Source organism: Antechinus flavipes, chromosome X (genome assembly GCF_016432865.1).
Source record: "Antechinus flavipes isolate AdamAnt ecotype Samford, QLD, Australia chromosome X, AdamAnt_v2, whole genome shotgun sequence".
In the NCBI taxonomy this organism is placed as follows: Eukaryota; Metazoa; Chordata; class Mammalia; order Dasyuromorphia; family Dasyuridae; genus Antechinus; species Antechinus flavipes.
In genome coordinates, this window is record NC_067404.1 from 45,660,886 (window position 1) to 45,687,900 (window position 27,015).

At 39.9% G+C, this 27,015-nt stretch overlaps 1 protein-coding gene across 1 annotated transcript; it reads left to right on the forward strand.

The window, feature by feature from the left end:
* The first annotated feature begins 222 nt into the window (after window positions 1–222).
* Window positions 223–26,288, forward strand: AIFM1 (apoptosis inducing factor mitochondria associated 1). The gene is made up of 16 exons (XM_051967983.1): window positions 223–413; window positions 7,331–7,473; window positions 13,248–13,347; window positions 14,074–14,198; window positions 14,306–14,436; window positions 15,296–15,386; window positions 16,829–16,913; window positions 17,560–17,636; window positions 18,299–18,407; window positions 19,467–19,574; window positions 20,459–20,547; window positions 21,295–21,435; window positions 21,854–21,996; window positions 23,717–23,841; window positions 25,169–25,365; window positions 26,020–26,288. The coding sequence occupies exons 1-16, from the start codon at window positions 308–310 to the stop codon at window positions 26,089–26,091; spliced, it is 1,842 nt and encodes a 613-aa protein (XP_051823943.1). The 5' UTR covers window positions 223–307; the 3' UTR covers window positions 26,092–26,288.
* Window positions 26,289–27,015: the final 727 nt, after the last annotated feature.

The window sequence follows — 27,015 nt, forward strand, 5'->3', positions numbered from 1 at the left end:
GTGCGCATGCGCGAGATAGCTCCTCACCCTCGCTTCGTTAGCCAATGGCTGCGCAGCTCTAGGGGCAACGCAGGTTTCATACTCCCCCACTACCCAGTGTCCAATTGGAGGGCAGTGTCTGCGCAGGCGGTTACAGTGACCCAATGAGACTGCGTCTCTGGGGAGACTCCGCCCGCGAGGTGGACTGGAATATAAGAGTGGCAGTTGGAAGCCGACGGTGGGTAACGGGTCAGAAGCTGTGTGAGAAAGCCGAGGAGCGAAGGCGGCTGGCGTTCTCAGCCGTACTTGGCCCGGACTTCTCGTCGTCATGTTCCGATGTGGCAGCGCCGCCGTGGCGGGGTTGGGGCAGAAACTGGCACCTTTGGTACAGACTCTAAGCGTCCGTGGCCCGAAGCAGAAGAACCGGCTTCCAGGTAAGTTAGTTGCCTGAGGTTACTACTACTGTTATCTCCTCCTCTTCCCTGCGCGTCCCTATCCTAACCCTGACCCAGACCCCTAGGAACCCCTACCGGGCACTTGTTGTCTCCGCCGTCCTGTCCTCCGCAGCCAAGCCCCTTCCGCACGCTCTCTCCCGCCTTTCTTTGGGAGCGCTCCAAACTCTTCAGGCAGGACTCGCCGGCCTGACCTTCAGAGGCATCACCTCCCACCCCCACCCCTAGCCGATGGGCTGCAGGCTAGGATACCTCCAGCCCAGTTCCTGCAAGTAGAGCAATCCCCGTTAGCTTTCTAGCTGCCAGGACCGGGATCCGAACACACCCCCCGACCCGACCCTCCCCCCTCCTTCTTTTCCTTGCCTTGAAGCGGGCTTCTGGAAACCCACGTGTATTATGTGCTGTTTAAACGAGCTAGGCCCCGGGGGAGACTAGAACAAGAATCAGAAAGAAGTCCTAGTTATAGCTTTTGGAGAGCCCATTTAGTACGCGAGAGCTCTAAGACTCGACCCCAGAGAACGGGTAATAGAGGGCAGAAAGCAAGAAGCTCCAGGAAGAAAAAAAAGTAGCACAAAGAAACTACTGAAGAGTTTAGAGGCGAGAAAAGTGTTTTATGATCAGTGGGAGCCGGGAATACTACTGCATGGGAGGAGGTGGGATTTTACCCGAGTCCCAAAAAGAAGGGATACGATTTCAACTATAGAAGAGAAAAGGAAGTTTAGAAATATTGGACCGTGAAAGGTGGGAAGTCTAATGGAAAAATCCTTGGATCTCTGCCATTTATTATAGATGTGACATAATTAAGCCAGTTAGTATAGTTTCTTCCTGGTTTCTTCATCTGTAACAGGTTATTTACCTATCTTAAAGTTGAGAACATAGATGTAAAAGCACTTGGAAACTCCAGAAAATCCTATGTTAAATATCATTGTAACAACTGTAAATATAAATCATGAGATAAATCCCAAATAGCTGCGATGGCAAGCCAAAGGTAAATTGAAAAAATGGTCTTTCCAATAGACTTGTGGTGAAGAGAGCCATCTGTATCCAGAAAGAGGTCTGTGGGGACTCAACGTGGATCACAAAATAGAATTTTCACCTTTTTGTTGTTGGTGCTCACTTTTTGGTTTTTTTTTTCCTTCTCATTTCTTCCCCTTTTTTTTTGTTCTGATTTTTCTTATGCAGCATGATAAATGTGAAAGTATACATAGAAGAATTGCACGTGTTTTAACATTTTGGACCCCTTGCTCTATAGGGGAGGAGGTAGGGGGGAAAGGAGGGAGAAAAATTTGAAACAAGGTTTGGCAAGGGTAAATGTTAAACTACCTTTGCATAGATTTTGAAAATAAAAAGCTGTTATTTAATTTTTTAAAAAGAAAAATAAGGTCAATTTTTAGAGGCCAGTTTTTAGAGTTTTTTTAACCAATGTAAAAATTACCCTCTGAGTCTATTAGAAAGTAAATAATGCCATATCAGTAGTCTGTTCAGCCTAATATTCTGCTTTGACAATAGCACTTGGGAAAATAGGATATTTGTCCTTCATGAAGCTGACCTCAAAAAGTTAACAGTGCATTAATTAATTCATTAACAATCTGTTAACAAATCAAAAGCAGTAAGCCGAAATTTTAAAGATACTGATTCTAGTTCTGGTTCTGCTACTGATATTAACTGTTTATAAGTCTGAGTCTTTAAGCTCTGGGTCAGTTTTATCTTTTGGAAAATAAGAAATTTGTATTAAATCTTTTGAAAAGTTCCTTCCAACTCAGAATGCTCTACTCCCCAGCTAAACTGTGGGTCAAAACCCCATATGGGATCTTGTAACTGAATATGAGGGTCTCAAAATTATGATTTATTATCAGTAAATATTTGATTTGTATACATATTTTATATATTTATATATCCTGGATCACATAAAAATTTCTTGGGCTAAAAGCGGTTGATAGTGGGAAAAGTTTAAGAAATTCTGCTATAATCAAATGCCTCTAAATTCCTTTCTTACTAGTACATTATACACATGCCATCCATGAGTTCATGGACTTTTTACCCCCTTGAACTCTTGTGGTAATAAATTACCAGTTTTATGAGATGAATCAACCTTTCTTTTAGAGGTCATTATGAGTTCTTACTAATATCACAAATGATATGAAAATGTTTCCCTAAATTTTTGCAATGTTTTCCTGGAGCATTGCCTCAGCAGTGCTTCCTGAATGAAGTTTTAGTGTTTAAATATTTTAAGTGATCTAAGATTTGGAATCTGAAGGCCTCTGCACATGTTTAACCTATATTGAATTACTTGCTGTCTTGGGGAGTGGAGGAGGGAGGGAGAAAAACTTGGAACACAAGATTTTGCAAGGGTGAATATTGAAAACTATCTTTACATGTATTTTGAAAAATAAAAACTTATAAAAAATAAAAAGATTGGTTTTTGATAAATACCCCAGTCTTCAGGATTATCTGTACACAATGATGGTATCATCGATAAAGTTATACAACACTCTCAGATGTTCTGAAAATTGTCAAATAATGTAACTATTTTGCCCTTTTGTCAATTTGACCTTCAATTTAACGTCATTACTTCTATCTGTGAAATTGTAGACTCCTTGGGGAAATGTCTTAACTCATGCTTGTGCTCTTTATCTTGACTTATCTAGATTGTGCTAAAAAAGAATTGGCTAGTTTTGTTTTCCCTCCATTAGTAACTTGTTCAAACGTGGCCTATTTTGATTTCTTGCCTAATATTTGCTCCTTCTTCATAGATTTATATAGATTCATAGAATCTCAGCGGTGGAAATGATCTCAGATGCCGTATAATTTAACCCATATCTAAGAAAAATCCCTTTTAAAATATATCCAATAATTGATCAACCAACCTTTAAGCCCTCAAGTGAAAGCACCTTCCAAGGCAGCTCATCTCAGATTTGGACACCTCTGATAGGAAGCTTTCCTTTACATCAAAAAGAAGTCTATCACTTTATGACTTCCCAAGTAAAGTAAGTCTGACCCATCCTTTCACTTGGCAGCTTATCAAATAAATACTTGAAGACAAATTCTATCGTTTCCCACCCACCCCCATACCAATCATCTTCTCTCCAAGCTAAACAGCTCCTTCAACTGATCCTTACTTAATAGCATAATCCTCAAATGGCATGTCCTTTCTTGGTTATCTTCCTCTCTATGAACTTGAATCTTTTGGTAACTTTCCTGAAATGCGGGGCTCCAAACGGAACAATATTCCCAATCTTCTCCCTCTCTCTGGATACTTCTCAGCATGCAACTCAAGATAGAACCCGTTAGCTTTGGGGGCTACCATTTCACACTGTGGACGCCTATTGCTTTTCTTATATAGAACTTTTCTGTCTTGTATTTTGCAGTTGATTTTTAAGAAACAAATTTCACACTAATTTTTCCCTATTAGATTTGTCATCTTTTTGGATCCTGACTTTTTCATACTTAAAAAAAAAAGATATTTCTCACAGGTTTTTTTTTAATCATTTGCAAAATATCTATGATTACCAATAATTCACATTCTGGTGCTGCTTTAATGTTTACAAGGAACTTTTCTCAGAGGAATCCTGTGAAGTAAGCATAAATGTTATTCCCATTTTACAGAGAAGAAAACTAAGACTTTTTTTCTCCTATAAGACACTAGACTATATAAAAGTGAATCTCATTGTTGGGAAGGGACCCTAAAAATTGGCATTCTCTTCCAATGTATACATGAACAGGAATCCCTTCTGCTGAATATCTGATAAATCTTACAGCTTCCATTTGAAGACCTTCAGTGATAGAGAATGCTTGACTTCCCAAGGCAACCTGTTCTACTTTTTGAACAGCTTGAAATAGTAGTAAATTTTTTTCTTACATCAAGATTTTGCCTCTCTCCAACATTCCTCCTAATTTTGCTTTCTAGGTCCAAGCAAGTCAGCTATCTTGTTCCTAGATAGTGAATGAATTTGGCCCCTGTCGTTACCATAAATGGTTATAATCATAACTGACATTTCAATAGTGCTCTGCACTTCTTACCAACATTAGGTTAATTTAAAGTATATTAATGCTAAAGATATTCTTGTGCTGAAAAGCAGTGTTTACTACTTACCAAGTTTGTGAGCCTGAAATGAGATGTGCATAGCATACATTTCTTGTTACATAGGTGTCAGTATGTGAGTGCTAAAAAACCAGTGGATTACACAATAGAGTTTGGCTTCTGTTCTGTTGTTTCATTGCCAAACATGTACCCCATGTGAGCAGACTGATCAATGGCCCCTGACCCTGAGGTCCAAAAGTTTAAATAGGTTTCTGTATTGTAGAGAATGAGCTTTTCCCAGACTTCCCGAAGGAACCTTTTAGACTCAAAACAGAATACAAGTTACCTTCTTTTTACTTATTGTCCTGGGATATTGGATTTTCTAGAAATATTCCAAGAGTTCATTTGGTGCTTTGGCTATTGATCTATTCATTTCCTATCTATGTTAGCTTTCTTCTGGCTGCATAATAACACCTTCCTGTCATCATCCTTTTGCCTAATCATTAAAAACCCAAATTTCAGAGACTGAATGACATAATCAAGAAAAAGAACTGGATTCAAGTCCTGATCCTAATACATACTGACTTCAAGACCTTGGGCAAGTTACTTAATTTTAAAGAGCCTACAAGGTAATTTTTAAAAAAACTATAACTTGCAGTGTTTGATCTACCAAAACAAAACAGAAAAATCCAAACCTAATCATCATTGATTGCTCTGTCTTCGTTTGTATTTTATCACCTTCCAACTTATTATAGTCATCTTGGATAAATCTCCCTCTCTTATACCTAATTAATCACATGATTATTTGCTACTTCTTTTTGGTGAACATATTCTACTCATTCTATGATGTTCTTATCTGTCTAAGACTATACACTGCATCCGTTTTCTCTTGAATTCCTATGCAAGTTCAGTGAAATTAAAAAGATTTATAGTTAACTTCCTACTTGAAACTCTATTGGTTTAAATCCTTTGTGTTTACTAAGGGGACTTTGTGGTATGTAGCTAGAATAACCCTGAATTTTCTTGAAGTATTTTTAAAGCATGGCTGTAGCCAAATTCTTGCCATACATTGATCATAAAGTAAATTTTATAAGATCATACATAAACCCTCAATACCAAATGTCCCAGCTTTTGGTGACATTAATGGTATTAAATGATCACAAAATAATAACATCCTAACATGCTTTAAAAAATAGACCACAAAACTATCGTTGGATAAATTGGTGTTCACGTTTCATAGAGGAGGCATGTAGTGCAGTGGACTCCTTAAAGAACTATTCCCTTCATGTCCAAACAGGTTTTGTCCATCTCACACTTGGTCATGCATTCTAATATTAATGGGTCTCAAAATTCATTCCCTTTATCCTGGTTGTCTCCTATCATTACAGAAAAGCTCTGGAAAGAATGATCCTCACAGGAATTAGCAAAAGAAAAAAAATAGAATTAGCAAAAGACTTGGTGAATATCTTGAGTTTGCAGGCTTCGGTATTATCTTAGTGCTAGTCTGTGATAGTATAAAAGATATTAAGCAAAAATGAGGCAATTGAAGAAAAATTATCTTTAGGAAGTTGATTAGAAAATGACCCAGATGGGGTCATGTAACCAAAATGTAGAGATGACAGGACATTTGGCAACAATGAAAAATATCAAATATTCAGCCAGTTTTAATTCTTTATGTAAAAATAAACAAGCACATCTATCTCATGAGTATGCAAATTTGCTTTCATCTTGGATAAATGCTAAAATTATATGTATACAAAGAACTGTTTTTAAATAAGTTTCTTTAGGACTTATTAGCAGTAATCTTTGATTTGTACACTTATTTTATATACCTGTATATCTGTGGTCATGTAAAAATTTCTTGAGCAAAAAGGGATCTTGAGTAGAAAACGTTTAAGAAGCCCTGATATATACCCTAGTTATGAGCAGGAAAAAAATTGTCCCTCAGCACATATTATCTGCTTTCAGTGAAGATCCTTTAACAAGCAGTTGATATATATGTATATCTATCTATATCTACATATATATGTGTGTGTGTATGTGTGTCTATAATCTCTCTATAGATAGATAGTTTGATTTTCTAAGTTGGAAGTCAGGTATATTTCTGAGCAGTTTAACAAAGAAGCCTGCTCCAGTAGAAATATAAATTTAATGAACATTTTAAAGCCATGAGATCAGAAGCTGAATTATTTTGCCCTCTGGCCAAAAAAGAAAAAGAAAAAAAAAATCTTAAAACATGTCCAATTATAATAAAGCAGAAATAATAAATGTTAAGGTATAATTTTTTTCTGGTAATGGTTGAAAATTGACTCATTTGAATTGCTGGTATTTATATAGTGTTTTACGTATATTATCTCATTTTGATCCTCACAATAATCCTATGAGGTAGATGCTGTTATCTTACAGATAAGGAAATTAAGGCCAAAGGAAACTTACCCAAAATTTTTAGATTTCTAGGTTAATATAGTGTCGTCTCGGGTAAGTGCCCTATAATGAGCATTATGGATTTTGTCAATAATCTTTCTATTTATGCTCAGTTATACTTGTAGAAGGTGTGAAAGAAGATTGGTAAAGTTTCTTTTCCAAGTTCAGGCTTACTTAGAAAGCTGCTTTAATTAGCGACATTCAGAACACATTTTTAAAGTATTGGTTTATCTCACAATACTAACATTAAGTGGTGCTAGAAATGTAGACATGAAAAATCAAATGCCAATTGTATAAGATTTGACTCTTATTTTGGATGTTGGTAAAGCAGCAATGCATTATTGTTCAGCTCATTGACCAACAATTCAATCAATATGATTGATTCACATTGGCTTTGCTATTAACATATTTATAATTTTTTATGTTGTTTTGTCTAATATAATGTGTCTCTTAGGCAACCTGTTGCAGCTATGGCATACTCCTGTAAAAATCCAGGTGACAAGACAGATGACCAGCTCTAGTGCTTCAGGGAACAAAATCGATAAATCGATGTTAGCCATTGTTGTGGGCTTATCAACCATGGGAGCTGGTGCATATGTAAGTAGAAAAGCAGCTTATGAAAAGAAGCTGCCAACTTCCATTAATAGCTGTTCTTTTAGTTTTATTTTGCTTCCCACTTTGTATAATTCCCTTTCCTTCTTTTGGAAGACTTACCAAAAACTGCCTTTAAAATACTTGCTATCTAATATCCCATGAGTACCAATTGAGATTTACTGAAATTTAACCTCATATTGTCAGACCCTTTTCTCTTCACCTCAGTTACCTTTTTCTTATATATGTGATTTAACCATAACATTGTCCCTTTATTAGAGTACATATACTGACCTGAATAAGATCAGAAATTCCAGCAGCTTCTTAGTCTAATCTGTGATTTAAAGTCTCTATTGCCAGATCTTCTCTCCATGTTGCTGCTTGACATGCACAGATACTAAAAAGCATAGCATGCCATACAAAATCTCTGTGTGTGTGTGTGTGTGTGTGTGTGTGTGTGTGTGTGTGTGTGTGTGTGTGTGTGTAGACTTTTGGGGGGAGGGGTTCAGGGAAAATTCCCACATTCTCTCTGGAAATTTCAAAAACAGCCTAATATGTGCCTTTTTTTTTCAGGCTAAAAGTTTGTTTGAGGTGTCTAAATGTAAAAGTAGAATTGAAGAATTGTCATAATAATGCTTAATTGCACTTTCATCAGCTTTAGTTGAGTGTGTGTGTGTGAATTTGGCAGTGATTATAGTGACTCAGCAGATCGGTTTCTAGTCTCATGCCAGGGTAAGGGCAGTACCCAAGCTAGTACCTAGTTGTACCCATGCTTGAAAGAAGCTTTTGTTTTCTCTGCTAAGAACAAATAGCTGGAAGTCATTAGTTAAGTTGGTGAAGAATTATTCTTCCTTCTAGATCATTAGGGAAAATTCAACCTACTCATGAAAGCCATGTGGAGTTGCCCACATCTTCATACCCTAAACTTAAAATGCATGAGGGAAGTCAGATAACTTTCTAATTGTGAGTAAAATCATCATAAGGAGGGTAATAGGATCCTTAAGTGTTATCTAGAAGGGAGGAGGGACTTTAGAAGTCTTCAGATGTAGCCTTCTCATTTTACAGAGGAGGAAACTGAGTTCTACAGTGGTTCAGTGGTTACCCAAGGTAACACAGAGCTAGTAAATGTTCTGGACAAAGTTTGAATTTGGCTCTTCCTGACACTAAGGCCTGGTGCTCTGGACAGGTGAGGTTGGCAATATTATAGACTCCAGTCAGACACAGATTGGGCTTTATCTCCTGGCCAGCCCCTCCTTTTTTGAGAACAAGGTAACCAAAAATTACAAAATTGCCTTGTTTCCTTTTTCCTAAAGGGCTTTATAATGAAATGTTTTCTTAATGAGCATACATTTATTCATTGCTTGCTTTGTACCAGGCACTGTACTCTAAGCACTGGGGAAACAAAAAAAAAAACAAAAAAAAAAAAAGCAAAACAGGTCTTGCTCTCCTGGAGTTTCTATGATAATGGAGGAAGTGGCACATATTGGTGAAAACCTAGCCAATCAATAGAGTTAAGGGAGAGGAAAAAGGTGGCACTAGTGACTGAGAATAGCTAGGAGGTGACCAGAAAAGGTTTCTCATTAATATTTAGTACCTGTTCTGTCTTCTATCTTTGTCTCTTGACCTTGTCTTTACCTGTAGTTGTGCAATGTCATCAACAGGATCCTTTTCTAGATTACTAGATGTTCCTGGGAAAGATGGCAGCAACCTAGTAGGTAATATTACATTGTAGGAATAGTCGTCACTGGAATGGGAATTTATATAAGCTGCTTATCCTAAATTCATTTCAGGGGTTTAATGAGTGTCTCCATAGTACTAACAAAAAGTATGAGTTCATTTTTGATTCACAAGTTGCAGTATGGAAATATGTTTTGCTTTATTTCACATGTATAATTAACAGCACATTTCTTGCCTTCTCTGTGGATGGGGGGAGAAGGAGGAACAGAGGGAACTTGGTATCAAAATTTTTTTGAAATGTCATAAATAAAACAAACCCCAAGCTGGAATAGACATTAGGGCCACAAGCAGAAATTCATCAGGCTCTGTACTCAAAAGGCCACAGAACAGCTACTGACACCTTAATAATTCTAGGGAGATGACATTTCTCTTTAAGGTAAATCTCCCTTTGTCGTGCAAGTGCATTTTATTGTGTAATTTGGAGCAAATATGAAAAGCCATTGAAAACGCATTTTTTTTCTTTTTTTCAAACTGACTGTTTTCCTTTGGAAGTATTAATCAGAAGTGCTGCTTGCATATTGACTCAGAAAACCACGTGTTGACATTATTTGGGTTCTATTGTATTTTTTAACCCCAATGATATTTTATTCTGGTTTCTGCCTTGGAGTTTAGCACCTGATCTAAACTAAACCAAATCTAAATTGATGGAGCAAAATATTTTCCTAAATGGCTCCCTCTGTTTTTCAGAAGATGCCCTTGAATCTGAAATTTTTGCATTTTCACATTTCTCATTCACTTTTCCTTTCCTATCTTATTCTTTCAGGAGAAAAAAAAAAAGGAAGAAGAAGCATTTATTTAGAATATGGATTTCCTGTGTTTCTTTGTAAATGCTTCTGGTTACTTTTAGATCCCAGGATTTTTGGTGCTCTAAAGACCTTGCCCTAAGCAAGGTTGGGCAACCTCCACCAGGCCAGCCAGGCAGATTCTTTCTTGGGCTGCCAGCTCATTGGATGGTGTATTCAGGGACAGCAAGCCATAGTTAGCATATCCCTTCCTGGAAAAGTTCGGGTTGTGTGGGCATTTTTGTAGGCTCCTGGGTAAATGCTTAATTGGGTAGTCAATGGCATAATCAGATGTGACCTCAGCTCAGGTGATAAGCTTTTGTTTCTCTCTACTTCAGCTTTTACCTAAAGATGCTTTTGTGTTCTCATGTGTAAATTTTAAAAATGCTTTTTGATTTTTAATTTGACTTGCCTGGAAATAAAATGCACATCCCAGAGAGGAAACTTTTTGGTCTCAAGAACACTCCCCTCTTGTAACCAGTCAAATTTCTTGGTGTGTGGCCATTCAGTGTTTGTTCTTATAATTTTTCCTCCGAATAGTTCTCATTCCCAACTTAGACATTGAAAATTTTTCTTCCAACCTCATCCTCAAAGAAGAAACTGTTCTGTGCACTTGAAGGGACTTTTTGGAAATTTCTGTTGAAACTCTGTGATTTAAACCTAATGCTTCCTAGAGTGCAGATTTGAAGTCAGGATTGGCAAAGATGTGAGTTATCATCACTACTTTGCTAGTGACTATCTGTGAGGCCTTAGGCAAAGCACTTAACCTTACTCGGTCTTGAGCTGCCCCAGGCCCATAACTAGTGATGGACAGAGCCAAGATTTACAGTGCAGTTGGTATTTAAGCTTTGGGCCCTGAGTTACGAATTGGGTCCATTTGTCATTGTTGAGCTGTCATTGACAGTAATTGTTCACATCGCCTTAGACTGAAAATATGTTTCTTCTCAGAGGTCTTCCTCAAGTTGAATAGACTAATACGCCTCTAGTCTTTTTCCTGTAACTGCAGTTTTCCCAAACTGGCTTTAGTCCCTGATGTGAAATGCACAGATTAGGAAAGTACTTTGTAAATCCAGTATAAATGTATTTATCATTAGGACTTTATTAAACCCTTGGAAAAAGTCATTTGCTAGGTTAGCTCTCTGTAAACCTCATTTATAACTTCTACATAAAAAGAAAAGCCTCTTTACTATTTTTTTTTTACCACTAAACTTCTAGATTTTTCTTAGGCTTGAGTTTTACTGATATGTGAACCTGGAAGATTTGAGCTGGATTGGGGCTATGTTCAAATGTTTGGGGTTCCCTTTTGTCTGTGTATAGTTCAAGTTTTCTATGTCACTTTTTCTGTCTGATCTGGCCTTATATCACTCAGGATTCGGATTTGTTAGGTAAAATCTTCTCAGTGAGAAAAAATGCATTTTAACTTTAAAAATAGCTTATTTTTATGGTACATGGTTGTTCTATAAGAAACCATCAGCAGGATGATTTCAGAAAGGCCTGGAGAGACTCACATGAATTGATGCTAAGTGAAGTGAATAGAACCAGAACATTATACACAGCAGCAATGAGATTATGGGATGATCGATTCTGAAGGACATGGCTCTTTTCAGCAATGAGATGATTCAGACTAGTTCCAATGGCCTTGTGATAAAAGAGCCATCTGCACCCAGAGAGAGCACTGTGGGAAATGAGTGTGGATCACAACAGAATATTTTCACCTTTTTTGTTGTTGTTGGCTTGCTTGCTTTTTTTTCTCATTTTTTTCCTTTTTGATTTGATTTTTCTTGTGCAACATGATAACTATGGAAATGCGTATAGACGAATTGCACATGTTTATTCTATATTGGATTACTTGCTATCTGGGGGAGGGGAAAAATTTGGAACATAAAGTTTTGCAAGGGTGAATATTGAAAATTATCTATGCATATGTTTTGAAAAGAAAAAGCTTTAATAATAAAAAAGTAAAAATAGATTATTTAATTGATTTTTTTGCCATTTGTTATATACATGGGCAAATCTGGCTGTCACAACCATTGAGCATCTACTGTGTGCCAGGTACCCTATTGATTTTTTTTTCCAAAATGAATGTGTGAGGAGAGAGAAATTAACTTATTGGAGCTAATAGTTGATTTTTATTTTTTTGTATTATGAAGTAAACTTGGGTTAAGATTTATGATAAGTTTCTTAGATGTGGTGTTGTTAATAATTTCCTGGAATCTTGATACTCTAAATAATTCTAAGTAATGTGAATTGTTGTTAGAGGGCAGAGGAGAGCAGGGTTGCAGTCACAACCGATGGCAAGAGCAATGACCCATTTTTAGCCAGAAGGATATACTACTTGTGTATTGGAATGCTTGAAATAGATTCCTGTTTATCCCTTTCTTTACACATTTTTGTGCATAGACTCTCCTTAACTGTTCCTTTTAGGGGAAAAAAAGCCCATTTAGGAGGAAAGCGAGTTAGGTTGGTATATAGTCTGTTATGCTTCAAGAATTTGTTTTCTGGGGCAGCTAGTTGGTATAGTAGATAGAGCACTAGCCCTAAAGTCAGGAGGACCCGAGTTCAAATCTGGCCTCAAACACTTAATACTTCCTGGCTGTGTGACCCTGAGCAAGTCTTAATCCCAATTGCCTTAGCAAAAAAAAAAAAAAGAAGAAGAAGAAGAAGAAGAATTTGTTTTCTGTCTAATTGCCCTGATAGCTGGAAATTCTGCCAGAAAAATATATGACCCAGGTCCTGAACCTCTACTGTGATTTTTTTTCAGCCTAGTACCTAGCTTATTCTAAAACCCTTTTACATTGCAAGTGTTTTCCATTTACCTCTTCTGAGAGTTCATGTCCTCATTATGTAAAATAAAGAGCATATGATTTATATTATCCAGAGTTGTTAATGAAGAGAAAACACTTTGGAAATGTAGAAATGTGAGATACTTTCTAATATCTCCCAATGTAAAAGATGCTTCATTTTACTTAGGCCCCGCCTGAAGAACAAAATACCGTATTTATAAAATGGAGCCCAGGAGAGCCTGGAACTAGAAAGGTTTTCATTTGTTGATAACTCTTCTGTTAACATCCAAAATAGACCCAGTGCTTTATTTCTTTTTGCTGATGAGAAAGCACATTTTTGCCTCAGTGTTTTTAACTAAAAGGAGTTGGCTTGATATGGACAAAAGCTTATCGTATAATTGAAAGGTAACAGTACTATGTGACTAGTGCAAACTAAGCACATGGTAGAATGATGTTCTGGATATGTTTGTGTCTGCAGGCCTATATGACTGTGAAAGAGGACCAAAAGAGATACAATGAAAGAATTTCAGTATTAGGACTGACCCCCGAAGAAAAACAGAGGCGGGATAGCTTAACTGGTGAGTACTCTGGACTTAAAACATAATTGAAAGCGCAAACGATGGAAATGAAATCTCTAAGCCATTTGGTTGCCATATTTAAGAACATCTGGTGGCATCTGCAAAATTATATATCTCTAGAAATTAGTGATGTGTTTCAGAACCAAAAGAGAAATGTGATTGTGAACCTTTGAGAAAATATAAGTTCAGACATAAAACAATGAAGCCTTTGGTTGAACATAGGGAAATTTGGGCCCCTTTGTTCCCCTTTTTGGCCCTTAGGTGAGTGATCTTCATTGCTTTCCTCGCCACTTACTTTCTGGTCCATGTCTCATTGCCAGATTGGATTCTGGTTTTATTTTCCCAGCTGGAATAGGGTGGAACTATGACTCTGTTATCTATCCTTCCTCACTGGGAGGGCAAAGCTGAATCTACATGTTTTAAGACTCCTCTGAATTTTCAAGCCAAGGTTTCAGTGCAAGACAGATTCACCTCAGGAGAATTATTGGCCTCTTTATCATTTTGCCATCAGAGAAAATAAAGATGAAGCTTCCTTGCTTTTTTTTTCCTTTCCTTTCTTTTCCCATCAATACAGTGTGAGGTTTAGTAAAATTAATGGGTGTGCAGCACTTCGTTGGGGCAAAAGAAGGAAAATGGTTGCAAGATGATACTTTTTTTTGCTGTTGGTCATATGGGGCTATCGGAGCCTTTTTAGAAGGTTCACCGTGTCTGATCTGTTGCTTACAGCACCAGAGAGAGAGATGGCTGCCCAGCTCAGAGCACCCACTCATGCTCCTTTCCTGCTGATTGGCGGAGGCACAGCAGCATTTGCTGCCGCTAGATCCATTCGAGCTCGTGACCCTGGGGCCCGGGTAAGGTGCATCTTCTCCTGCTTGGCACAGGTTCCTCTCGTGGACATTTTGACATTTGCACGTGAAGTGACTTGGTACTGATACAACATTTTTTTGCATATCTAAAGGTCTTAATTATCTCAGAAGATCCTGAACTACCATACATGCGCCCCCCTCTTTCAAAAGAGCTGTGGTTTTCAGATGACCCAAATGTTACAAACACACTTCGCTTCAAACAGTGGAATGGAAAAGAAAGGAGGTATGTACATTTGAGTGTCAAAAATGCTTCTGGCTAGGAGGGGGCTTGGCAGCTAGACCATACCCCACAAAGGATAGGAAAGCAGTGAATTGACCTTGAGGAAGTGGAAGATGGGATGACTTGGTAATTTATTGGGAGCCACAGTCTAGCTTAGAATGCAGAGGGGTCCAGTGGTTGGAAGATAAACTAAACAGAATCCAGAGATTTTGATTCCTTTAGATCCAACAATGATTGGTTGTGGGGTGTCATCTTCTGTGAAGAATCACGTGACTGGGGTCTTTTACTCATCCAGTTGAACTGAGCACATATAGAATTCCCTATAAAAACAGTAGAAAGACAACTAAAAGGGCCCATTTCCTCAGAACCCTAACACACTCCCTGGAATTGGGAGGACCCTGCAGAGAAACTTAGAAAACTTAAACATACAATAGCAAGTGCCAAGGACCACAGTAGACTTCCTCCAGGGACTTCATTCCAGAAGACTTTTGACCAGTGATCCCATATGCTTTCAAGTGCCTTCTCTTTTCCATTTTTGAGCTGGCCACACAAATTATAATTTCTCTCACCCAGTGAGAGCTAATAGAGTCTGAGGCAAAATCATCTCCTGCACCGGATGCCTCTTGCCCCTTCCCATGGGCAAGGTGGTGTGTTGCTATGATTCAGGAGTGATTCTGGATCTGGGGTAGTTGCCACTTTGTAAGCTGGGACCAAATTTCAGCAGTCCTGATGGCCTTCTTGTGATCCAATGAACAATTGTGCGACTGCTGGAGACATTTTAACTGCAGAAGTACAGAGTCAAGGAAAGGTCGATGAATAGTGTTTTTTAACTCTTTGTTTGCTCTCTTTTCTCCCTCTCTAGCATATATTTCCAGCCACCCTCTTTCTACGTTTCTGCTCAGGACCTGCCTTACATTGAGAATGGTGGTGTAGCTGTCCTCACCGGCAAGAAGGTCGGTGTGCTGTCCCCTTTCCTACCCTTTATGTTGTCCCACCAGCATGATCATGTCAACTAAAACGTCTCCGTGTGGCCAGGGTACACTGCTTAGTCTGTACTGGCTTCTGAGAGTGAGTTGCTGTCCCACCTGGAGACAAAGATCATCCAGGCCTTTCTAAAAGTTGTCTCCTTCCCAGCTCCTCAGTCTTTTCCCCACCCAGGAGATCTTGCAAACATTCTGTCAAAATACAGATTGCCCAGAACCAGAGAATGCCTTAAGCACAGGCCTGGGTGAGAAATATTAATAGAGTTCAGGAAATTCATCCTCTGACTTCAAAAAGAAAATATCTGGGGGGAAATGGCCCCTGGATCTTTCCATGTGTGTGTGTTTCCATTCCACATATGTATATGGGTGACTCCACTTGGAGGAGTAGCCCACTAATCCTAAGACAGCTGGCCTGTCTGCTTAGGGAGCCTGAGTCATTCTGCCCCAACCTTTCTGAAGTAGAGAATGGGGAAAGATGGAGGTGGGAAGGAAGTAGGAGATATTCCAGGATGCAAGGGAGCTTATTATCAGGTTCCTGAGACCGTTAACACAAGGGACAAGATCTAGTACTGGGTTCCCCATAAGTAATGCCAAACAGCATATGATTATGCTTTAAATTATATTTGGATCAGTAACCTGTACTCTCTAAATGGTTTCATTTCTATGCTTTTGTATCTGGTAGGATTTTTGTTTTGTATTCATAGTTCCTTTTGAAAAACTGCAGCCTTGCTTCAGCTGAACTTGAGCAAACATTTATAAGCGCCTACTGCGTGCAGATTACTGTGCTAGGGGAGGTATCAAATTTAGGTAAGATGTAGCTTGCCCTGAATAAGAGGAAGAACCAGTTTTCCCCCTCAGGGTGGATGGAGCACATAACTCCTAAGATTTGGTGCAGGGGAGAAAAGTGGGCTGTGGGACATGAAGAAAACTGAGCAGGTACTAACCCAGTTCTACATCTTCCAAACTCTGGGGTAGCTAAGGCAAAGTGAGTGGAAACCCTGGAGAGGTAGCATTGGATCCCACCTAGAACCTAGCATTTTCTCACCTGGCTGATTCCCATCGCATATCTCTATTTTATGGAGCAGCCTCACTTCTTATGGCTTAGATTTCCCTTATCCAATTCTCAGAGTTTAAGCACTTTTCTTTCCTCTGAATCCCTACACACACACACACACACACACACACACACACACACACACACACACACACTCTTCCACAAATCTCAAAGGTATTTTAGGCCTGCTCTTAGTTTGAAACAATTCTTGGCTGCCCTGGGCGTTCAGAACACCCCAGGATCATACGTGGACCAAGAACTGGGTACTAGCGATCAGTTAGGAGGTTATTGCTGAAGTAATCATTTTAGGTGAAAGGCACCTCCACCTATATTTCTTTCTCTGTATTGTGTGTGCCAGGTGGTACAGCTGGATGTGAGGGACAACTTGGTGAGACTTAATGACGGCTCTCAGATAACTTTTGAAAAGTGCTTGATTGCAACAGGTTAGTGGTTTACGATGTAGCTTCCCTTGTTGGCACAGCTGATTCAAGCTGCAGGGATTGTAGAAGACGTCATTTAGGAAGAGTGAAATCCAGATCCTCTACCTTGTACAGACCTTATTAGTCTTTGCTAGAGCCTACAGATGTCCCAGAATAGCAGTGTATCTGAATTACCTTTCTTATTCCATATAAGGGACATATATATCGATTAAAGAAATTACCTGTCTTCTCTCTCAGGGTAGTCTGAAAGTTATATGGCCACGTGGCTTCATTAGGGATTCAAATCAGAGAGTATAATAGGGGAGACAAAGCAATTGCTTATACTAATGAAGCTTTAGTGTCCTGTAAACCTTAGGAAAAAGTATAAGGGAGCCTGAAAACAAAAGGCTTTTTTAATTGGGGGGGAGGGGGGAGAGATAAATGGGGCCCTGTGAAGAGGAACTCTATTCTGTAGGCTGAGGGAAAGAAAGTGATGAGTCTGCTGAAAGATCAGCCTGGTACAGGACTCTTGTGTCCTGGTGATGTACCTGTGCTGCCAGCAGAGGGCGCACACACCTCAGTTCTGAACAACCCTTGGCGGGATGGGCGCTGTTTGGGCCTAATTGTTTTATTCAGTTCTTTTAAAAGAATTTGTCTCCCATTTTTCCAGGAGGCACTCCAAGAAATCTTTCTGCTATTGATAGGGCTGGACCAGAGGTAAAGAGTAGGACAACGCTTTTCAGAAAGGTAACCATCTGCTTTCATCATTTCTGTCTTGCTTATTTTGGAAGAAGCAGGATAATCTTGTGGTCTCCTTATGATCCAGGAACGGGGAGATTCACATTTTCTGATTTCTGGCTCTCTGACCTTGGGCGATGCCCTTCTCCACTCAGGTGGCTTCAGCTCCTCAGAAAAAAATGTGGTTTTTGTTGTTTTCCATTATTCCTGCCTGTTTTCCTTTCACGCTTGCCTTTTCCTGAAGGCTTAAGTTATCAAAACTGCCCCTGGCTTCTTTGTATTTCTCCTTGCAAGTGTTAAGGAAACTTCATATCCAGACATATGGCCAAAAGGCAGCGAAGTTCTCCCAGCATGCTTTGTCAACAACACGAAAGCCTCAGTGATGATGGTTCAGTAATATTTCTAAGATCTTTGGGGTTCTTGATAAAAGGGTGTTCTAGGTGGGAGCAGGAAAAAGTAGACCTTGGGAACTTAGAAAGTATAATTAAACTTTTTTATATAGGAACATTTATAATTTTTATATATATATATATATATATATATATATATATATATATATATATATATATATATAAATGGTTTCTGTAACAATTTGGGAGAAAAAATATTTCCTGATAACTTCAGTTGTCCCCTTTGGAAAATTATTGGACTAAGCTGATATAATTTTATAGATTGGAGATTTTAGAGCCTTAGAGAAGATTTCAAGAGAGGTCAAGTCGATTACAGTTATTGGTGGAGGCTTCTTGGGTAGTGAACTGGCCTGTGCCCTTGGCAGAAAAGGTGAGTATCCTACACTCATTTCCATTTCTTTTTATTAGCCACAAGGCTAATAAAATCTGTCTTTTACAGAAGCTTCTTCCATCTTCTCCCTTCTCACCTTCTGGCAAGAATCACAGAGATAACTTTGCTAGTACCCCGGGGAGAGGGGGGAGGGGAGTTCTGTTTGACTTGGGAATTTACCTAATGACGCCGAGCATGAGACTAATTCCTGTCTGTGATCCCTAGCTGACTGGCAAAACTCAGCAAGAATGCTCTCTTTCTCTTTGGATGGCAGGCAATATGGAATCTCCAACTTTGGCATATGGAATATTAATCATCTTTTTTTTCCATACCACCAGTCCTTGGACTGAGTCTCTCTAGAAGTAAATTATTAAGGAAAGTTGGTTGTTAAAAGTGTTGGAAGGGAAGTGTAGAAGACAGAAAAATGTCTTAGGCTTCTTGCTCAAGAGCTTATGTGTGCAAAACATACCACACTGCTTCTGATAAATGAATAGGTTTGCAGATTTTCAAGTCTCTGAGCTCAAATCTGATTTTTTTTTATCAATTCATCAAGTATTTATTGAGCATCTACTATGTGCATCACACTGCTTGTTATTAAAAAAAAATAAGATATGGCCCTTGGCTTTTTTCTCTTAATATGAAAGTTCTGTGAAATCAGAATGTTGGCTCAGAAATGGAACCATTCAGAAGCCCCATGGCATTTCTACTGGGGACTTTTGTTCAGATTCTCAAAATCAGTCTTAGCTTGTGCATTCGACTGTATTGTCTGAGGTCAGGATACAGTATTGGACCTAATGACAGCTCCATTCTAGCAGCCTTAACGTTTGACTTGTGAATGAGCTCTGATACCTGGCATTCTGCAAACTCTACAAATTATGGCTATAGAGTAGACTCAAGCTTCTCCCTGTGTTTAAGTGACTGAACACTGTCTTACTGTTCTCCTCTTCTCTATCAGCTTCCTCTGCCCTCTACACACACACACACACACACACACACACACACACGATTGGCTCTGCTCTCCTAATCGATACATTCTCAGCCTTTGTTTTTACCTCCCAGCTCGAATTTTGGGCACAGAAGTTATTCAGCTCTTCCCTGAGAAAGGAAATATGGGAAAGATCCTCCCAGAGTACCTCAGCAATTGGACCACAGAAAAAGTCAGACAAGGTAACGAAGGGCTTTCCAGGGATCCAGAGAACTAGCTAACCTATTTTTTGTTGTCACAATGAAGGGTTCCCTGGGGCTTGGGGTTGGAGGGAGATTGCATAGCGAGGGGCATGTGTTGGGAAGTGACTGCAGTGTTGACCCCCAATACATTCATAAAGCATTCTCTTTTTAAACAAAGCTTCAAAGTAATTTTTTCAAGAGCAAAAAGTAGCTGGTAGTCTGTTATAATGGGAAAAAGCCTGGATTTAAAATAAAGAAGCTGGGATCAAATCTATCTTGGCTTTACCAGATATTACCAGTGTTAGCTTAGACAAGTCACTTCCCTTTCCTGTGTGCTTTCCTGGTGGAATTCATTTGGATAGCCAGTGTGCTCCATTGAAAAGAGACTGCCTTCAAATTCTAGCTATAACCACTTCTCTTTGGGCCCTCAGGGTCACTACCTGTCAGGTGTGAGGGACTTGGATTAAAGGACCTTTTGCATCCCTTCTAGCTCAAGATCCTTTAATTCTCTGTAAAATGCAGGAGTTAAACTAGATTATCTATAACGTCTCTTGTAGTTCTCGATCCCATGATCCTATGTGGTACCACGTTCAGTTTTTCTCTCCCCCCCCCACCGGGTTGGGCCTGAGGCCTTCTTCACTTCTTTAGGTGTTGTTTCCATGTGTGTCAGCTATAGTTGCCCGGTTTCTAGATTCTCACAGGTGACCTGAAAGGTTTATGCCAAATTTTCACAGCCGCTAAGAATGAGCCGTAGTTTTGGGTTGGGTCCTCCCCAGGCTGATGCTCCCATTATTAATTTTCCTCAGAGTGATATCTGATCTTGCCTGCCTTTGTACTTCCCTTGGTCACTGTCACCACTTCAAGGCTGTTTCTTTCCTTCACAGAGGGAGTTAAAGTAATGCCCAATGCAGTCGTGCAGTCGGTTGGTGTCAAAAGTGGCAAGTTGCTTATCACACTGAAAGATGGAAGGAAGGTAAGAAAAAGACATCGTTAGAGCTGCACAGAATATGTCTTCTACTCACATACTAGAGCATTTCATGTGTAATAATCCACATAATTTGCAAATATGGATCCCAGCCTCTACCACACTTTACTATTAGTCTAGCCAAAACATGTGTCCCTGTGTGGCCAGCCCTCTTTGGGATGAGCCTCTGGACACATTAGTTGCTTCTCAAGTGACAGCCTTATTTATAATGCTTGCACTCTCTAACAGAGCCTTTGAGAAACCGTGGTCACCTCCAAAGAGGGAGAGTTTAATGTAGTTTCCACCTCACATACCAGGGAGAGGGGGGAGAGAAGAGAGAAAGCTGTGCTCTTGTCCTTGCTTTTTCTTTCCCCTTCATTTAACATTAATGGAATGGTTTCTTGGCAGCCATGATTACCTTCCATAGTTTTCTCTGGAAATGTGCCTTCCCAGTAAAAAAAAAAAAAAAAGGAAAAGGGGGAAAAAAAGACATCTAGTGAGCTAGAGCAAACACCTAGGAGCCACTTTCCCTTAGCTCCACTCTGTCTCTATTTATCTCTCTGGGCCCATGTTGAGTAACAGAATTCTCTCACTAAGTCTCCTTACCGGTTTCAAACATGTTTACAAATGAGGTCTTTGGTTAGTGATCTTTTTTAAAGTGTTTAATCTTGTTGACAAGTTAGACATTTGTTTTAAAGGACATGTTTTAGCCACATATGAAAATTCATGAAATCGATCAACTCTCTTCCCTTTCAGGTAGAAACTGATCACATTGTCGCAGCTGTGGGCTTGGAGCCCAATGTTGAATTGGCCAAGACCGGTGGCCTAGAAGTTGATTCTGATTTTGGGGGTTTCCGGGTAAACGCAGAGCTCCAGGCACGCTCTAACATCTGGGTGGTAAGTATGTCAACCAGGACCAAGGCACATCCAATGGCATCAGCCTGGGAGTGAGTCTGCTCAGTCATTATTTGATTGTAAGCGGTGGCTTTAAGCAAATGAGGTAAAAGTATCGGGGGCATGATTGTAGAAATAAATACTTAAGAAAGAGTCCAGTCCCATCTCTCTTGGAGGTAGTGTCATGTAACAAAAAGGCTCCTGATTTGGGGAGTCAGAAGATTGGGTTCAAATCCTGGCCTGGGTAACTTGACCTCACCGGACTTCAATTTATGTAAAATGATCCTGAGTATAGTTCTTTCTGCAGGGGAGAAAGATGAATGAGGTAGATGACATTTCACGGGGACTTTAGATTCCTAGGATCTCCTCGGTGCGCTCTGCTTTTTCCCCTTCCTATGCTTACAGTGTGTCTGTTTCTAAGGCAGGAGATGCTGCGTGTTTCTATGACATCAAGTTAGGGCGGCGACGGGTAGAGCATCATGACCATGCTGTTGTGAGTGGAAGATTAGCAGGAGAAAATATGACCGGGGCTGCCAAACCATACTGGCATCAGTCAATGTTCTGGTAATGTTTGTGTGTTTGGGGGAACTTTCTGGGCTTCTTGATCAGTTGGTGATAGAGAACATGATGTTAGCCACAGAGTTGTAGATTTGATCCTGATGTGAACCAGTTAGCATTTTAATAAGGAACAGTTCAGTCTCATGATCACCTGTGCCAGTTATCATAAGCTTGGCTAAGGAAGAGAAAATTGTTACTGTGCTCTGCATGACAGTGCAGAGTGTAATAACCCCACTAAAGTCTGTCTTTATGAGTACTTTACTAGTCTAAAATTCCTAAAAAACAGCAATAAGAATTAAATTTTTAAAAAGCTTATTCTTATAACCTTTGAAGCAGTAAAACCAAATGGAGCATAATCGGGCATGTTGGACATAGGATGGTAATTGTAGGCCCTCATCAGTGTTGAAATTGTAAAGAAGGTAGCATTTTCTTAAGTAATGTGGAAGGTGGAATGTCCGGTTGAAATCCCCACGTTACAAGTGACACTAGACTGTTCTGGTAGTAAAATACCCCTCAGGCTAGCTAAGTAGACAAGAAAAAGTATGGGAAAGTGGGCTTAGAGCCATGAGAACTTGGGCAAATTATTTTCCTTCCCTAGCTTTCAGTTTTCCCTATCAAATCAGAGAGTAGGACTAGATCTCTAAGGATCCTTCTTAGTGTAACATTTTTTGGGAATTTCTGTGAAATTGAGAAAAAGTCCAGAGTATACTTGGAGGCTCCCATGAACATAAATTCATTTTGAGTTGAGATTGCTTCATTTGTTATATTTGTATCTAGCACAGGGCCATGTCCATAGCAGACAGTAAATCTTTGTTGATTGATTAGCCGTCCTCTGTGACCCAGAAAAGGTATCTAAGAATCACTGTAGACATTTCCCCGAAGATCACCAATGTACTGTTGGGACGAAAAAGGCCATTAAAATATAGTATTGTCTTGAAGGGAGCTGAAAACAAAGCAGAGAGCATCTCCTGCCCTTTCTCAGAACCATAGCACATCCTTTTCTAGAGTGCTGTATGTAGTTCTAGTCCCCTGCGCATCAGAAAGATATGGCAGAACGTGGACATTTTTGAAGGAAGGTCAGTTGGAGATTCTTCTGAACAAAGATAGAATCCCTTAAGCATGGTGCCTTGCGTAGATAGGAACTTAACAAATAAACATTTCTTGTCTTTTGAAAGGATTTTTCCATTTGGAAAGGCAAAGTCAAGAGGGGATAGATGCAACTGATCATTTATTGAGCACTAGCCCGTTGAATTGCCAACAGAGAAACAATGAAACAGTTCCTGCTCCTATTGATAAATTCATGAATTTATCGCAGCTATAAATACCTAACTTGGGGTTCCCTCTTGATCCATGAAGGGTAGTCTTAGAAAATGGAATTATTTTACAAAATATGTGATAAGTATGTGATAGGCTTATGGGATTCATTACCCCAAGAGGTGATATAGGCTCAAATCATAAGATTTCAAGAACAATTGAGGTAAATTCATGGGTTAATAACCTGTAATTAGTTAAGGGAAGTAAAAACTTTTTGAGAATGTGTCCCTAAACTTTTAAGGTTGATGTCATGTAGCTAGTCTTTTCCACAAACCAAAGTGGATGTACTCTACCACTAGACCAACCCGGTATGACATTTATAAAGCCATTAGGCCCGAGTCCCAGAACACCCATGCTGCAATTTTTTTCTTTGTAACATCTCAGCCAGACACCCCCTTTCCTTTTCCCACAGGAGCGATCTGGGCCCTGATGTTGGATATGAAGCTATTGGTCTTGTGGATGGTAGTTTGCCCACAGTTGGGGTTTTTGCCAAGGCTACTGCAAAAGACACACCAAAATCAGCAACTGAACAATCAGGTAAAGAGGTGTCAACCATTTGCCCTGGAACAGTATGAGGAGGCAATGTGGTGTGATCTGCACAATTTTGAATTTATTTCCCCACATCAGATTTTTTCTGGCTTTCTCTGAAAAGGATTTACATATTTCCGATAAAGAGCTATCAGCAGAATTATCTCTTTGTTTAAAGCTAAGCTTTAAAGGAGACTAGGTCACAGGTCCCCAAATCCTTGGTAGGTCTGAGCTCAACAAAGTGGGATCAAATAGTGAAACCAACTTGTTGGGTTGGTAGCCAGGGGCCTAGAAGTAGGGGTTCCCTGTCTGGGCTACCTAGGTTTTTGCCACTTCCATCTTCCCTGTATTTTTTCTGGGTAAAAGGAAAGAGGTGAGGGCTGATGAAAACCAGGCCTTTAAAAGCTGTTTAGTTCCACAAATGGATTCAGTACCCAGCAACATCTGTTTGGTATCTGATGGCCACCAGGGGGCTCCAGGCTCAGGAAAAAAAAAAAGCAGTCTGGTTACTTCCTGAATGGCCTCTTAATCCCTCCCATTTGTCAGCCCCTGATGTCAGTTTTTCTTTCGATGGAAGACATGTATCTAGCATGGCGGTCTCTCCCCAGTGTAGCTCTCATTAGCTCCTATAGCTTTGCCCTGGTTCCCTGCTGTAGAGCTCTGGCTGAAATTACACAGCCATCTAGCACCCAAAGCACAGCTCTGTGTGTTCTAAGAATGGCAGGTTTGCTTTGCTTTGGTTTTGTTTTTCTGAAGAGAACAAGACCATTTGCTTGCTTCTTTTCCTGGGGAACTTGAAGTACATTTATATCCATGATCCTTGATTCTGACCTCTCCTCTCCCATGAGGCAGAAAGACAAGTATTTTATATTGGCAGCCCTAGAAAAGGGGGCTGGGATTATTGGATCCCAGTTCATTTCTCTGCCCATTGGGCAGGAGCCTAGGAATTCCCAGAGGATGGAAGCCATCTGCCCCACCCCCATTCTGCCTATATTCCCCTGCCCTGGCCCAAGCATTCCCAGAATGCTGTTCGGGCTGCAGCGGCGTCTCCTGTACAGTTTGTACAGTGCCTTACATCTAGTACATATACACTTAATAAATAGTTGTTAATTTAAAGAAAGGAGATGTCCAGAGCAAAATTCTCAAATGAAGTGTCAAGTGAGAGAGAGTTTGGCAGCTCTTGAAGCACCCCAGAGATAGCAGGACAGAGCTTGCTCTGACTTTGGTGACAAAGAAGGCCTTTTGACAAGGATCAGTGAAGCTCACTGGGGTAGGTCTCGAAGAATCCATTGCTTCTGAAGTATTCCCAGATTATCTCTGGGTGCTTTTTTCACAGGGACTGGTATCCGTTCAGAAAGTGAGACAGAGTCAGAGGCTTCTGACATCAAGATCCCTACCAGCAATGAAGAGACTCCAGAGGACTCCGTTACAGGGGAGGACTTCGGCAAAGGTGTCATCTTCTATCTCAGGGACAAAGTTGTGGTGGGAATCTTACTGTGGAACATCTTTAACCGGATGCCAATAGCAAGAAAGGTAGGTGTCAATTTAAGCCTTTGGAGGGAAGGAGAGAAGTAGATTATAAACTAGGGTATGCTTCCATAACTTCATTCCTGCAAATTCTCAGTCTACACATTTCCAAAAGAATCCAGGATTTCACTAGTAATGGCTACTTCCTCTACTGATGTAGTTTCAGACTCCCTTGGCAGACCTTAGTAATCAGTTTCATGAATTTATCTACCCAGTGAAATCCATCCTCTGGTAGCCAACCTTCTGATGAAGAACCTCCTCATTTAGCTAGCTAGCCTAATCTTCAGATATTGGTTTCCATAAGCTTGTACTGAACAACTTTCCAACTTTCTCTGAGTTTATGCTTGGATGGGAGAGCTTCAGCAGCTCAGGATTGCCTCCAAGCCCTCCCGAAGCATCAGGAGGGTACTTGGGTCGGGGCAGAGCCCACGGGGTACGTATAGAGAAGCAAGACAAAAGCACGGTCCTGACTCACGGACATTGCTTCTTTACTCACGTAGTCTATCGTCTCCAGACGACTCTGGGTTAACGTAAATCTGTTTTCATCAATTAGTTCTGTACCATGTTATTGAGAGGAGGATGAGAATGGTTGGGTTCTTGTGGGCTTGGGCTCAATACACATGGAGCTGGCCAGTGACTTGGTGTAATTTTCTCCTTTAGATCATCAAAGATGGAGAAGAACATGAAGATCTTAATGAAGTAGCCAAGCTCTTCAACATCCACGAAGATTGAAGTCTGAAATAAGCGAAGCAAGTGGAACTTGGGAATAAGAAGCAATGGACAGCAATAGCAAGACAACACTTTATATCCAGTTCACCCCGCCCCAGGTTTTTTTGGTCCATATGTAGCCCAAGACTGTTGTAAATGGTGTAGAATCCTGAAAAACTCTGAAGTATTTGCACCTTGAAATAAAGTTGGTCTCTTCTCAATTTGTTAACGTTCTGTTTTTAAAAAGAGAAAAAGAAAGAGGAAAGGAAGGGAAGGTGGGCATACAAATGAAAGCTTCCATAGTAGCTCCTGGAAGATTATTGGGACCGACTCCAACTATGGGTCTGCTCTTATTCGATTAGGTAGTTGATTTATGTATTCATTTTTGATTGGCCAAATCTGCCTTTTCACCTTCCCATCCCAATGACCCTTACCTTCCCGTTGAGAACCCAAGAAAAACAAAAGCCCATTATAAACACGGGAGAGTCGATTTCCATGTTGGCCATATAAAAAAAATTTTTTTGTCTCACTCTGCCCTCTGAGCCATTTATTTACCTCTCAGGAGGTGAGTAGCATCATTAGTGCCCTGGAATCCTGATTGCTCATTACACTGATAAGAGTTCAGAGCAAAAATATTCTACCACATTTAAAAGCCATAACTTAGCCATTCTCTATTTTGTGGATACTCCCTCAGGTTCCCATTTTTTACCACCACAAAAAGGACTAAATGTTTTTGTATATCTTGAGTTTGTTTTGCACGGTACTAATTTGCCCTTCCCTTTTCCCTTTGTCTTCTATTTCTCTGTTAAGTGAAATAAATGTATTTCTGTACTCAGCTGTGTGTGTGTATTCTAACCAGTTCGGATGAGAGTGAGGTTCAGGGGTCAGCCGCTCCCCCATACCACCTCCCGTGTGTATAGAAGTCTTCTTGTGCGCCCTGTTCATGTG

Bases quoted from the DNA above. Each gene is read 5' to 3' on its own strand.
- AIFM1 (XM_051967983.1), top strand. From the start codon at position 308: ATGTTCCGATGTGGCAGCGCCGCCGTGGCGGGGTTGGGGCAGAAACTG. The intron at 414-7,330 runs GTAAGTTAGTTG...TGTGTCTCTTAG, and splicing joins GCAGAAGAACCGGCTTCCAG to GCAACCTGTTGCAGCTATGG. The intron at 20,548-21,294 runs GTAAGAAAAAGA...CTTCCCTTTCAG, and splicing joins CACTGAAAGATGGAAGGAAG to GTAGAAACTGATCACATTGT.